The sequence below is a fragment of the Anabas testudineus genome, chromosome 3, assembly GCF_900324465.2.
Source record: "Anabas testudineus chromosome 3, fAnaTes1.2, whole genome shotgun sequence".
NCBI lineage: Eukaryota > Metazoa > Chordata > Actinopteri > Anabantiformes > Anabantidae > Anabas > Anabas testudineus.
Genome location: NC_046612.1, coordinates 10,756,169 through 10,768,784, shown reverse-complemented (window position 1 = coordinate 10,768,784; position 12,616 = coordinate 10,756,169). Strand labels below are relative to the sequence as shown.

The window sequence follows — 12,616 nt, the reverse complement described above, 5'->3', positions numbered from 1 at the left end:
ATTATCATTTGTACATTGAGTGTGACGGCGCTTTGGCCCAGTTCCTTCTACTTTTACTTTTAGGTTTCAGTATTTTTTTTTTCAGCCCATTCTCTACACCAAAAACAGATGGATTATTTATTTGACGTGTCCTCTCCATATTATAAACCCTGAACCACAAACGAACGACCGGCTCTGGGTGCTGGTTCTGCTTTAATGACTCAAATGGTTTTGTCTGTCTGCACACCACATCTAAATTTCCATCTTCTGTCCGGTGTCGACCTTGTGAGTGTCTCCAGCTTTAAAGGTTACACTTTTTGTCACAGCCTGACAAAAGATAATTGGATAAAGGAAGCTGTAAAGTTTAGCTCTCCTGCCATTTTCTAGGCAATTTGGAGGTCACCATAAGAAACATGGCTGCTCATTTACTAATGTAGGAAGTTCTCCCTGTCACTGTCTCCAGTGGTTCCTCCTAGGATTAGGATAGGAGGAGACTCATGAATGTGTGATTTTTTTCAACTTTTCTGAGACCACACATTATGTTATGTTTCTTGGGTAAAACACGCTTTTGCTTGTCTCCCCTGCAGACGTAATTATATCATAACACCACAGTACAACAAATGACACCTGACTGATACAATTTTGAAGTTTACTTACAGAGGTAAATGAGGAAATATGAACTTTTATATAAACAAGTTCAATTTAGAGACAATTTACAACAGTTAATATCTATGTAGAAGTTAATTTTCCTCTGTTAAATTCAAAACATTCTGTCCACATCTTTCTAGTCCACCTGGCTCCATCTAGTGGTCTGAATGTAGACAACAACCTTCAGACATCCCGAGACAACACACACTATTACATTCACAAGGCCCTGAAAGAGATGTCAAGAGCATGTAAATTCATCCACTTACTAGCAGTTCTTGCGTTTGTAATATCACAGCTGTAAGTATGAACCGAGCATCTCTCCAGATACAAGTCAAGGATGGTTGAAAATGTTCACTCCAGTCTGAAGAGCTGTTGGATTGTTGTGACTTTGCTTTTCAGTTTTTTTTTTATTGGCTCCACGGTACAACTACCCATCTCCCATGCTGAGAAACCACGTGACCTCCTGCTTGTGACACCCAGCCAAACACTGTCACTCTGTAGTTTAGCGACGTGTGACCTCAGCAGCAGCGTCTCTGGGCCTCTCTACAGCCCACGACGCATCATCCTTGTGTTTTCTCCCCTCTGTTGCCCTCACTCAACTCTCTCTCTCTCCACTGATCCTCTCCCTGCTCCTGAGACAAGGCAGAAACCTTCTTTTCCTCTTCTGTCAATAGAAAAACTTGTTTTTTTCTTTTTCTCCAAAACACATGTTGACTTGCATGGCCCTGCACAGCACACGCACAAAGACTTATATCTCTCTCCATCTGAACTTCTTTCTACTCTTTCTGTTTCCCACCCCCTGAACAAGACTGACTGTATAATAGTAGAATAGAGTGTGATCAACTCAACATTGAAACCTCTCCTGCAACAATATGCATTTGAGTTTGGCCGCGTGACTCATGCGATGCGCTGGAACACCTCGGTGTAAGCGCATGTTAGCACATGAAAATAAACTAAAGCGAAACCTGGCATCATTCTGCAAGCCAGTGTTTCACTGCCCTCTCTGGCTGTAACCACACCCAGCAGTGGTTCTACAAATGTGCTCAGATGCAGCTGTAAACGCACGTGTAAATCATTTCTACAAGTTGAGAAGTGAGAGGGAGCAATAACGGAGTTCTTTTGGTCACTTAAGGACATTGCAGAAACAACTTGTTGGGAAGCACATGTTCACACTTTCCTTAGACACAGCGAGCGTTACCCTTCATCTGGAGTCACGTTTCTGGCCGGCTGAATAAGAGTCCAACATTTACAGCCTCTCTCAAGCTTCATTGTTCACGCTGCCATGACAGTGCTGATTCTCACTGTCTTCAGTGCATTACTGTTTGGAGTCTGTTACTAAATAATAACTCTGTGGTGCAAGTTAATAATCTAATCACATGGAAGTGTTTGGATTGAAGTGTGGGTGTTGTTTACATGGTGGATATAGTTATTACTGGGGGATTCTTTGTGCTTGTGTTTTTACATTCCTGTGACATAATGTGTGCGAATCTAGTTGGACTCATGATTTATGGGACAGGACTGTGTGTGTGTGTGTGTGTGTGTGTGTGTGTGTGTGTGTGTGTTCTCGTCACCTTCTGTCAGTGTTACGTCTGCACCCTTGTGCTCCTCAATTAGCTCTAATGGATCCTCTGGCTCAGACTCAGCCGGGGCAGTGATTGTGATACTAAAGACGCTCAAACACTCACACACACACACAGGACAGGTACTGGGAGGGGCTGGAGGCAGATCCGTGTCGTGATGAGCTAAGAGGTATGACGACCCTTCTTCCCGTATTTGTCCTTTGTTTCTTCTCTTGTGCTTCACCAGTACTGTCCCTCAGTGCTACACCTCCTGTTACCATTTTAATAGAACACTGTAGCTATTATTCATAATTATACTTAGAATCTCATTTTGTAAAATTACACCAACTCTCCAATGTTTTGGCATCAAAGTATTTTCCTAAACCTGTAAGTTTTAACATGACATCCAAAAAGCAATTTAATCAAAATGTCATATCTCCTGTTTCTTTGTCTTACCCACCCCCACGACCACCCTGACCGGGGTCCTGTAAATAGTTCACATGGGTCCTAGCCCAGCTCAGTCGGTGTATTCATTCAGAGAGTGAACAGGTCCCCTGTGGCTAAAGTGCGTTTGTGTGTGTTTGTTTTTCTTCTCCCCACTGACTTTCTATTCATAAAAAAATAGGCTGTTCATCCAGCATACTCCTTCCATCTTGTCTTTAGAAAAGAGACAAGCTGAGGGAAACATAAAAAACACATTGTAAAGCAGAGCACTACTTATACAAGTAAAGACACAAAAGGGTATTTTCCAATACAACCGTACATTGGAAAAGTGGTACTGCCATTAGATATAATAATATTATTATTATCAGAACTGAAAATTAGGATTTGAATTGATGCATTAAGATATTTGCACATTGAAACATGTTATTGAACACTAAGCAAAAAGATGAATAAATATGTTTAGTCTCTGCACCACAGACTCTCCATAGAGTACAGGCTCAATGGAATAATTAGATTGTCATTGATCCACCGGCTCTCCACCACTTGTAAAATCTAGTCTCAGTGGGTCTGAGTGAGTGTTTGACTCACAGCTGTAATTCCACATCCGTGAGGCTGATTCATGACGCCAACTCTTTAAGAATCAGTGGGGTTTGCTGATTGCAAAGCCGTCGTTTCATTCCTGTGCTGAGCCGCAGACTGTCTACCTGCAGCCGGCCTGAGTGGAACAAAGCTGGATCTATAATTAGGTTCTCATGGCTGATTCGATTAGAGCAGCTGCTACATTCATTTTGCTAAAGATGCTCCTCAGCTGCTTGTACAGACTAATGGAGGAGATGGAGAGATATATGGGAAACTCTCTGGCGTGACATTATCTTATGGCGTGTGTCTGTCCTTGAGAATAAATAAGCTGTATATTTTTGTCAGTGAAAGAAACTTACTTTTCTTCTCAGACTCACATTACTATTGTTTTTTTTTTTTCTCTCTTTCTCCATCCCTTACCCTCCTCCCATGTTTCAATTAACTGCCTTGCAATTAAATTATGGGGGACATTACTTAAGGAGGACATAAATAGTGGGCCACTGACATGATTGTGGTGTCTCAGCTTCAAATGACATATGGGCTGCCTTGTCACTGCCTTTACAAACTCTGCATTTCTTACAATAAGAAATATTGAGACCTCCCTCCATTAAAAAAACGTGTTTTGCATATATTAATTTCCATGCATGATCTATAATGTTCTGATGGAAGTTCTGGGCCTACCTTCAGTCTGGGTTTAACACAACCAGTTATGCGAGTTGAACCTAGATAAAATTAACATTAGTGCTTAGGTTATTCAGCAGAAATGTGGATATTTCAAAGAAGTAGTCTGATGCTACCTGGACAGTCACCTTGCTCTGAACCTTCTCTCTGAAGTCGTCTCACATTAGACGTCCATCTGAATGCAGCCTCTGCAACCTCATCACTTCATGTCCACATTGAGGTAAAGTGCTCTAGTGGGATTTTAATTCCCAGAATTCCCTTTATCGTTTCAGGTTGATCTGGGAAAGTCAGTTCAGGAATAATTAGAACAGACAGCAGATAAAAAGTAGTGAAGGGAAAATGGTTCAGTTTCACATTTTTTAAACATGCAGAGGTTGAAGTCTACTGGTTTCCCTTTGGGGATCTAATTAGCTAATTAAAGCTTTTTCCTCCAGACCAAGAAGGGATGCAGGATGGGATTCTCAGTCTGTATGAACAGATGAATTGCTTATTTAATGAGTTGAGGAGATGGGCTTCCATCATGATGATTATCAAAGATGAACAACTATTAGTAGCTATAAATTCAATTCAACGAAATCTGCACCAATTATCAAAGACTCGTGGAAACACATCGCAGGACGTTCTAAAAATCTTACACTGGTCATGAATGAATTAGTTTTGATGGTGATCCAAAAGCTCTGTAAAAGATAGTCCTACACAGAAAACATCCCCCAACAAGCTCCACCCCATCCGCAAAGCTCGGAATAAATGGATTGACTTTTGGACAAGTGACAGTTTTCCTTCATAATTGGTAATTATCATGAGTGCTCTCTGAGGTACTTTCTGTGAATGGAGGAGGGACACTCGCTCTTTCTCCTTTTATGGCATTGGTCTTATTTCTCAAGGACATCTAAAAGGACGCTGGCGTATGGAGGGAGGAGGTGCAGTGGATGGGTGGGGCACCTGCGTCATCACTGCGCATCAGGGTGGGTGGATTTTATGGCAACGGGCGCCACGACATCCAGCTACATCCCTTCTAACCCCCACCCAAATCCATCTTCCCTGCCTGACCACCACCAGTAACCCCACCTACCCTCTAGTGGCTCCTCCCCAAGTCCCGGAGGAGAGAGAACACAGCACTTAAGATAATATAAATAACCATAGAGAGAGAGCTATTTTAAGATGCCGTCTTTCAAAGGGGGGACAAAGATGCAAGCCAAGCGATTGTAATTTCAGTCACGTTTTTCAGACCGTTTTCTTTCTCTGTCTTTCATCTCGCTAGCTGAAGGGCCTGACATACAAGAAAGAGGCTTGGGCTGCAAATTGAATACACGCCTTAAAATGAAAACCTGAAAAACCCTTTTTTAGCTTAAAAACAGAAAATGTAGAAACCCTCAACATGATTCCTACATATTACAGATCACCCGAATGCGTTGTGAGATCCATCAGAGGGGTCAACACATATTTCTGCAACACCAGCTTTTTTTTTTAACACATCTTCGCAATTTCTTTTTGTAAATGATGAATTCATTTTACCTCGTGGACTAAACAATTTTTTAAACATTCAACGATCCAACAATAAAGAATCACTTTTGGTTCAACCCATGCGTGTTTCACAATCAGCACTAAATAAATACATAAATTAATGCAATAAATTGCAATTTGTATCAATACGCAACAAACCAAAAATTTACCTTCACACGAAAGTAGAATTTAAATTTGCCTGAAATAATTTTCCTGTTTATTGTTTAATTTTTTTATGACATCAAAAATAAATAAACACTTAGACAGCATCCCTTCAATCTCTTAAGAATCATTTAAACCACCATTATTCATCTATCTATCTCTCTCTCTATATATATTTTTTTGTTTTTACCTCTTCAGTATACAAACACATCACAGAAAAGTTGCTGTACGTTGCTTTACCAACTAAGAAGGAACCGATCTGTTAACGTGAACCTGCTGCAACATTGTTCTCCAACAATGACGGTTTAACTTTGTACTTCACAAACAAAATATACACAAACAGCAGTAGACGCACACTACTGGATATACGCTTTTGTAGAGGTTACATTCATATTCAAGTCTTTGTTCACTGCAGTTTGACTGGAGTCCAGTCAGAACTGTGGAAATCTCTTTTTATGAGCATCAATAAGGCAGCTGAATACAAGATCATTTTAAACACTTACACTTATGATTAAAACTGCTTCAACATTAAAGAGAATATTAGCTAATGCTTCAAGTCAACTACCACCACTACTGCTTTTAAAGTTTCTACTCAGCATGATGCATGGGTTGTTGCTTTCTCGATTCACAGTCATGATGTATTTATCAACAATCATTAAGAATATACATAAATGAATTTCTGTCAGAATATATCACACATTATTCCTTTTTTGGTGTTAATTCATTTACAAATACAAATAAAAAGGAAAATTCTGTGCTAGAAATGTGAATTAGACATAACAAATTGGCTTGATTTGACACATTAAAGCTAAAACATATCTTGCTTACTGTCATTTCCACTTACAAGCTCACAATTAGATATTTATAACTGTACCGTTATTAAAATCTGAACGTATGTGTTATTGCTTTTTTCTAATTGGTACATACCCTTCTCCGAATTCTGGTTGTGCTGTCGGTTACTTCTTAGCAATCAGATTTATCACCACTTCTCCTCTGCAGAAGAATCCAGCATCTCTTACTTCACCTCTTCTGCAGTTTGATTATGGTCTGTTTTTAATTAGTAATGAAAGCTAAAATAAACCAAACACAGTTTCTTTTTAAATCCTGTTCAAAAAATGATGAATTCACAGTGCAACCAACTATCTAGAAGTACTATAAGAGTGTATGTGTTTGATATTTTGCAAAAAGACAGCTTCATCTCTGGACAATCAGCAAGCTGCTACACTATATCTATATCTTGACGTGGCTGTTCCAGACACCACAAGCGCAATGTGGGTTTTTTGTAGCCAGAAATGAGATTGTTTGCTCGATGTCTCTTTTTGGAGTAGCTGTCACAAAAAACAGTTTTGTGGCAGCTCAGTCATGTGTTCACCTTTCTGAAATCACATCCTCAGTTTGTCATTCTTCATCATGGTGGGAGGAGTCTGGGCTGGACTCCTCCTCCTCCTCCACCGTTTCTGTCGGCAGTGTGTCACGGCGCGTGAAGGCAGCAGCCAAGGTCACGCTCAGCCGAGGTTTGATAGACGCCATCTCCGACAACCCAATGTTGTTGCCACGAGTTACAAGTGTCGTCTTATCCAAAATTTCTCCACTGTGCTTGGACACAACTGCGTCAAGAAAGTCATATTTGTGTGAAATCTTGCCACTCTCAAACAGGTACTTGGCCAGGTAGGAGAAAGCAACATTACCCAGAAACGAGGCAAGCATAGAGACAGTCTTGAAGGGGAACTTCTGAATGACCACTTCCTCCATTTCTCCAGTTATGTGGTGCTTTCGCATCTCGGTGGTCCAGCCTGGGTAATAAATGAAAGGAGGCAGCTGCAGGTAGGGTTCACCTCCACCTATACGCAGTACCATGCCAAAAAAGTAGGCAGCCACTGAGCCATACGTGTTGGTGCCTTTGACAAAGAGCACACTGAGCAGCTGTGGAAAGATGATGACGTAAACCAGGTCTGAGCTCAGGTACCAGAGGCCGTAAACTGTCCCTGTTACCAGCGCCATTATCGTTGCAAGGCCGCCAAATACAAAGATAGTAACACGCATCACCCACACAATCTCACGGTCAGATGCCTGAGGAAACAGAAAGGGGTGTAAAAGGCATTATGACATACCGTATGAACAGTCATAAGACGTTATTGCTGCCTGAGCAGAAACACACACGTGTACTTACTGACTGTCTAAAGGCAAGCTGGTAGATATTCCTCGCAAACATGGAACTTGCTGAAAGAATGGAAGAGTCCGCAGAGGACATGACGGCTGCAGACACTGCACCCAGGCCGAAAAAAGAGACGAATGGCGGGCAAAGGTGTTGGAGGACGATGGGTAAAATCATGTCTGCTTCATCCTTCTCTCTTGGAGGTATGGGACCATAAGTGGTCTGGTTCCAGTCTGAGAAAAAGAAAATATTAAGAATTTACATTTACACAACAGACATAGTCAACGTGCTGAAAAACAAGTAAATACCCTTGAGACCCAAATTTCCCAGTTAGGCAAACAATCTACAAATGGAGACACTTCGGGACTGTGGCTACTCTACCAAGAAGAGGGCGGCCAGTCAAAATGACCCCGAGAGCACAACAAATACTCATTAATGAAGTAAGGAAACATCCCTGAGTCAAAACCCAAGATTTGAAGGCATCATTGAAACTCGCCAACATCTGTGTTCATGAGTAGGTAAAACATTAAAAAAGAAGGGTGCCTATGGCTAGAAGAAAGCTGCTTCTGACCAAAATGAATGCTGCTACAAGCTTGAAGTTAGCCAAAGAGCACACTGACACTCCACAGCAGTACCAGAAAAATGTTTTGTGGACTGATGAAACCAAGATTGAATTGGAAAGAACACACAGCACTACATCTGCATATCATCATGAAAACATCATCCAAGTCATAAGTATGGTGGAGGAAAAATCATGATGTGGGCCTGCTTTGCTGCATCAGGTTCTGGCCAGCTTGCAGTAATTTGGGGTAAGATGAATTTCTAAGTGTATCAAAAAATTCTTCAGGATAATGTCTGAATGTCTGTACGTCAGCTGAAACTCGGTAGAATTTGGGTGAAGCAATAAGACAATGACCCAAACACACAACAGAATGGCTTCAGAAAAATGAAATTACGACTTATGACTTTTGGAGTGGCCAAGTCAGAACCCAGACCTCAACTAACGACTTGCAGAGAGCCACACTAAAGAGACGTCCAAAGCATATGATAGAGCTAAAGCAGTTCTCCAGGAAGAATGGGCTAAAATTCCTTTTTGAACGATGTGCAGGTCTGATCCAGAGCTACAGGAAGCGCCTGATTGAAGTTATTGCTGCCAAGCAATAAGGTTAGCCAGGCTGTCAATAAAGACAGAAATATTTTGTGTTCTTTTAGGCACATTATATTTGTTAATACTCTTGACTTAGACAAAGATCAGATCATATTTTATGACAAATTGATGCAGAAAACCATGAAATCTCAAAGGGTTCACATACTTTTTGTTGCCACTGTATCTCAGTTTTGGCACATTTCTGTACAGATTTAGCAAAAGTCTAAAAACCTTAGGCAAAAGCCTAAAACTCAAATAAATAAAATTTTACTCAAAATAGAAATCAAGGTGTTTCAGTATAACTTGGGGTACGTTGTGATAAATTGAGAGCAGACGTTTTGATTTTCAAATAACTCACATTTTTATACAGGACAGTTGTGCATTCATATTTGACACCTAAAAATCTGGAGATCAAACCTCTAATTTGGTCCCTTGCCTCCCTCTAATGTAATATTTACACAACCAGCAGCAAGTCGTTTAATAACGGCTTGCTGCTTCATTATGAATGAGGTGAACCAGCTGCTATTTACCAGGCTCTCTCAGATCTAAGGGCAACATGGACCCTTCCAGATCCTTCCCACCCAAACAAACACACACACAGACTGTGCACACGCAAGCTTGTCTAAGCCTGTCTAACCTGTAGAGGCCCCGATAGCTCCGATGAGAACTGAGGGCACAGCCATGACGATGCACCCGAAAGCAGCCAGGAAGGAGAGGACCTGTGCGTAGGTAGCTGAGGAGGCGGACAAGACCCTCTGGAAATACACTTGCCAGGGTATTCCTCCAAGCATCTATAGTATGATTAAAGACCAGTGATTAACGATTGCAGAACTAAAGCCCAATATAGTCATGTCAAGTCAATTTGAGAGACAAAAATCACTAATTTTCCTCCAAGGATTTTACCATCAACATGCTCTATTACATCAGTTTAGTTCAAATATATTTGTGTCAGGACCATCTAGGTGCCCGGTCCACATGGTCTTACAAGACACTGTAAGTACTGCTGTATCTGTGAAACACCTAACATCTAACAGGACGTAACATCTTATATTTGAAAGAGAAATGGTTTGTGCTCTACAAATAAACTACAATGGTTGCCCTCATAAAACACAACTCCGGTTTCTAATAGTTGCTCATCAATTCTGACAAAATAGAGACTTTTTTCATTTACATTCTATTAATTTTCCATAAACACATAAATGTCAGAATGCATGAAAGTCCCTGTTGCCATTTAAACTAAATAACTAAAGTGACTGACTGAAGTATTGGTCTTAGAAGGCAAACTGTAGTTACTGTACCAGGAGACAGAAGTTGTCTAGCCAGACCCAGGTATCACTGTTGCGGATGCTGCCTCTCCAGGGCGACTGGTACACATGCTTCACTGCTGTAACAGTGATGTCTGACACCGCAGGATTGGTCAAAGCAAAGGGGACACTGATCCACTGAAGAGTGTAAACATAACACAAACACACACATACACAAACACACACACAATATATATATAATATACGGTTAATTTGTGTGGTGCCATTTCTTCAAAAGATCTAGATCTTAAATGGACATTTAGAATGTTTAGATTTAAATAAAGACAAAGCAGCAACTAATTACACTTGCTGCTATTAAGTCTTTATAAATCCAGCTCAGCATAGACCTACCAGGCCAACAAAGATACAGAAGAGCTGCACAACGTCAGTGTAGGCAACAGAGTACAGTCCTCCAACCAGAGTGTAAAAGATCGCAATGAGCGCTGAGATAACGACTGACATCTTAATGTTGATGTCCACAATGACACTCAGAGTAGCACCTACGGTCATGAACAAGCAGTAGAAATGACATTATGGTCACCTCAGTATCATATAGACAAAAGTCAAACATCTCTTATTTGATGTTGATCAAAGTATCAACTTACCGAGGGCAGATAAAATGGCAGCAGACCAGAAGATCTCACCCATGAGTGCAGGTATGAAGAGGAGGCCGCCCATGCGTTTCCCATACAGCTGCTGGAATGGATCCAACATTGTGACGTAACCTCGAGAACGCATTGGCTTAGCAAAAAAAAGACCACCTGGAACAAAGAGGGAGCATATTACAAGCTGAGAACTGATGCTCCCACCATACAGACCCTCTGTCCCAGAGAAGGTTCCGAGGCTGAGGCTAAGGCCTAGGCTTTTTGCTGCCTATGGATATATTTTACAGTTTCGTAAAACAGATTTTTAAGAATTCACAACCCCATTAAGAGGCTTTAATATTGTACATTTAAAAGGGGGTTCCTGTGCAGAGTTAAACATGCCCCCCTCCCAAAGGATGGAGGGGGGGGGGGGGGGCAAGAGAGAAAGAGAGCCATTGTTAAAGCTTTTGTGAGAACCAAAACTGATCACTTCAATCCCATAATTGCTCAATAAGTCGGTATCAATGTGTGTCACTGTTAACTGACACATACATGTGGACATGTGTGCGTTAAGCTGCTGCTTAAAAGTAATATAAAATCTGTGTCAGGCGTTTATTCATTTAAACATGGGAAACACTCACCCACAACCAGACTAAGGGCGTACCCAAAGGGAGCTTGGGCCCAAGCCAAGCCAAAATCTGGAAGATAGACGTACTCAGCTGTGCCATTGATGTATCCTCCTCCAACCCAGGTTGCTGAAAGTCGCAAACAAAACATCCACAGGTAAAGCAAATCCGATTACAGGCTATGCTAAAATTAGTATATAGAAATATATAAAATCAATTTTAATTGGATACTGCGGGTGGAGAGATTTCCTTAGTAAATAGCGCCACATATTTGTGAAAATACACCGAAACCAGACATTGAGAGAAAGGAAAGTCTATCCAGCACCAGATTCTTAAAATCTACTTTTAAGAATGTGGTGAAATAATTTGGAAAAAAGAAGCCAAGTTATTAGCGAGCAGGGCTTTAATAACTAAAACCGCAGTGGTTAATAAATGCAAACTTCACCTGTCATGGTAAATCCGCCGACAAATAATCCTATATCTCTGCCCCCGACCATGATGGTCTCGCTGCGGTCGGTGCCCTGCGCCTCCCCAGAGTGCTTGTTCTTCCATGCCGCCCAAATGCCCACGAACAGGATCAGTAGATAGAAGACCGCGATAGCCACAAGCCCCTCTACATGGATGGTCATTGTCGCACCGGTCTTCAGCTAGAAACGGGCAGGCATGGAGACCTGTGTGGCCAAGATCAAGATTCAGTGAGATAATAAGTGTATTACAGTATAAAAACTCTCTGTAATCATTTCATTTTACGCATCAGGACAAGTCGACTACTATTATTTTGACAATTTTAGTTAATTTGAAATCTACAGGATTTCTTTGATATTATTATGAGATGAAGGTGGTTTAGAGGTTTAACCGATCAAACAGTCGTTGACTTGTTGAAATAGAAAATTAAAAAGAAAAAGAAAGTCCAAAAAGAAAGAGAAATATCCTAATGAATGACTATATCTCACGCGCTTTTGCGGTCCTGAAAGCATTCCTTTCTATGACTTTCAACCGAGTACAAATTGTCATAATCAGTCAAATGAAAACTCATTCATTTTTTACATAAATAAAAACTAAATCAAACACATCAACGAGAACTAGTAACGGTTGTTCTATTTCGCAACTGTGTTTTTAACCAAACATTTTCTCCCTTTTTTTATCTCCCCGCTTGTCCTTCTATCCGGACTTGTGTGCGTAAAATTCAAATTACGCACAACATTCCTGATAAAACTGCGACCGCAATAAGTTCGAGACAAACAC

At 40.9% G+C, this 12,616-nt stretch overlaps 1 protein-coding gene across 1 annotated transcript; it reads right to left on the bottom strand.

Annotated features, from left to right (window-relative positions):
• Window positions 1-6,953: 6,953 nt before the first annotated feature.
• On the bottom strand, window positions 6,954-12,000 carry slc5a7a (solute carrier family 5 member 7a). The gene is made up of 8 exons (XM_026378762.1): window positions 11,817-12,000; window positions 11,387-11,500; window positions 10,767-10,922; window positions 10,513-10,661; window positions 10,156-10,299; window positions 9,495-9,648; window positions 7,726-7,943; window positions 6,954-7,625 (listed from the first exon to the last, which is right to left on the bottom strand). Exons 1-8 carry the CDS (start codon window positions 11,998-12,000, stop codon window positions 6,954-6,956), a joined length of 1,791 nt encoding a protein of 596 aa, XP_026234547.1.
• Window positions 12,001-12,616: the final 616 nt, after the last annotated feature.

Bases quoted from the DNA above. Each gene is read 5' to 3' on its own strand.
- slc5a7a (XM_026378762.1), bottom strand. From the start codon at position 12,000: ATGACCATCCATGTAGAGGGGCTTGTGGCTATCGCGGTCTTCTATCTA. The intron at 10,662-10,766 runs GTAAGTTGATAC...TCATGACCGTAG, and splicing joins TGCCATTTTATCTGCCCTCG to GTGCTACTCTGAGTGTCATT. The intron at 10,300-10,512 runs GTAGGTCTATGC...TACACTCTTCAG, and splicing joins TCTGTATCTTTGTTGGCCTG to TGGATCAGTGTCCCCTTTGC.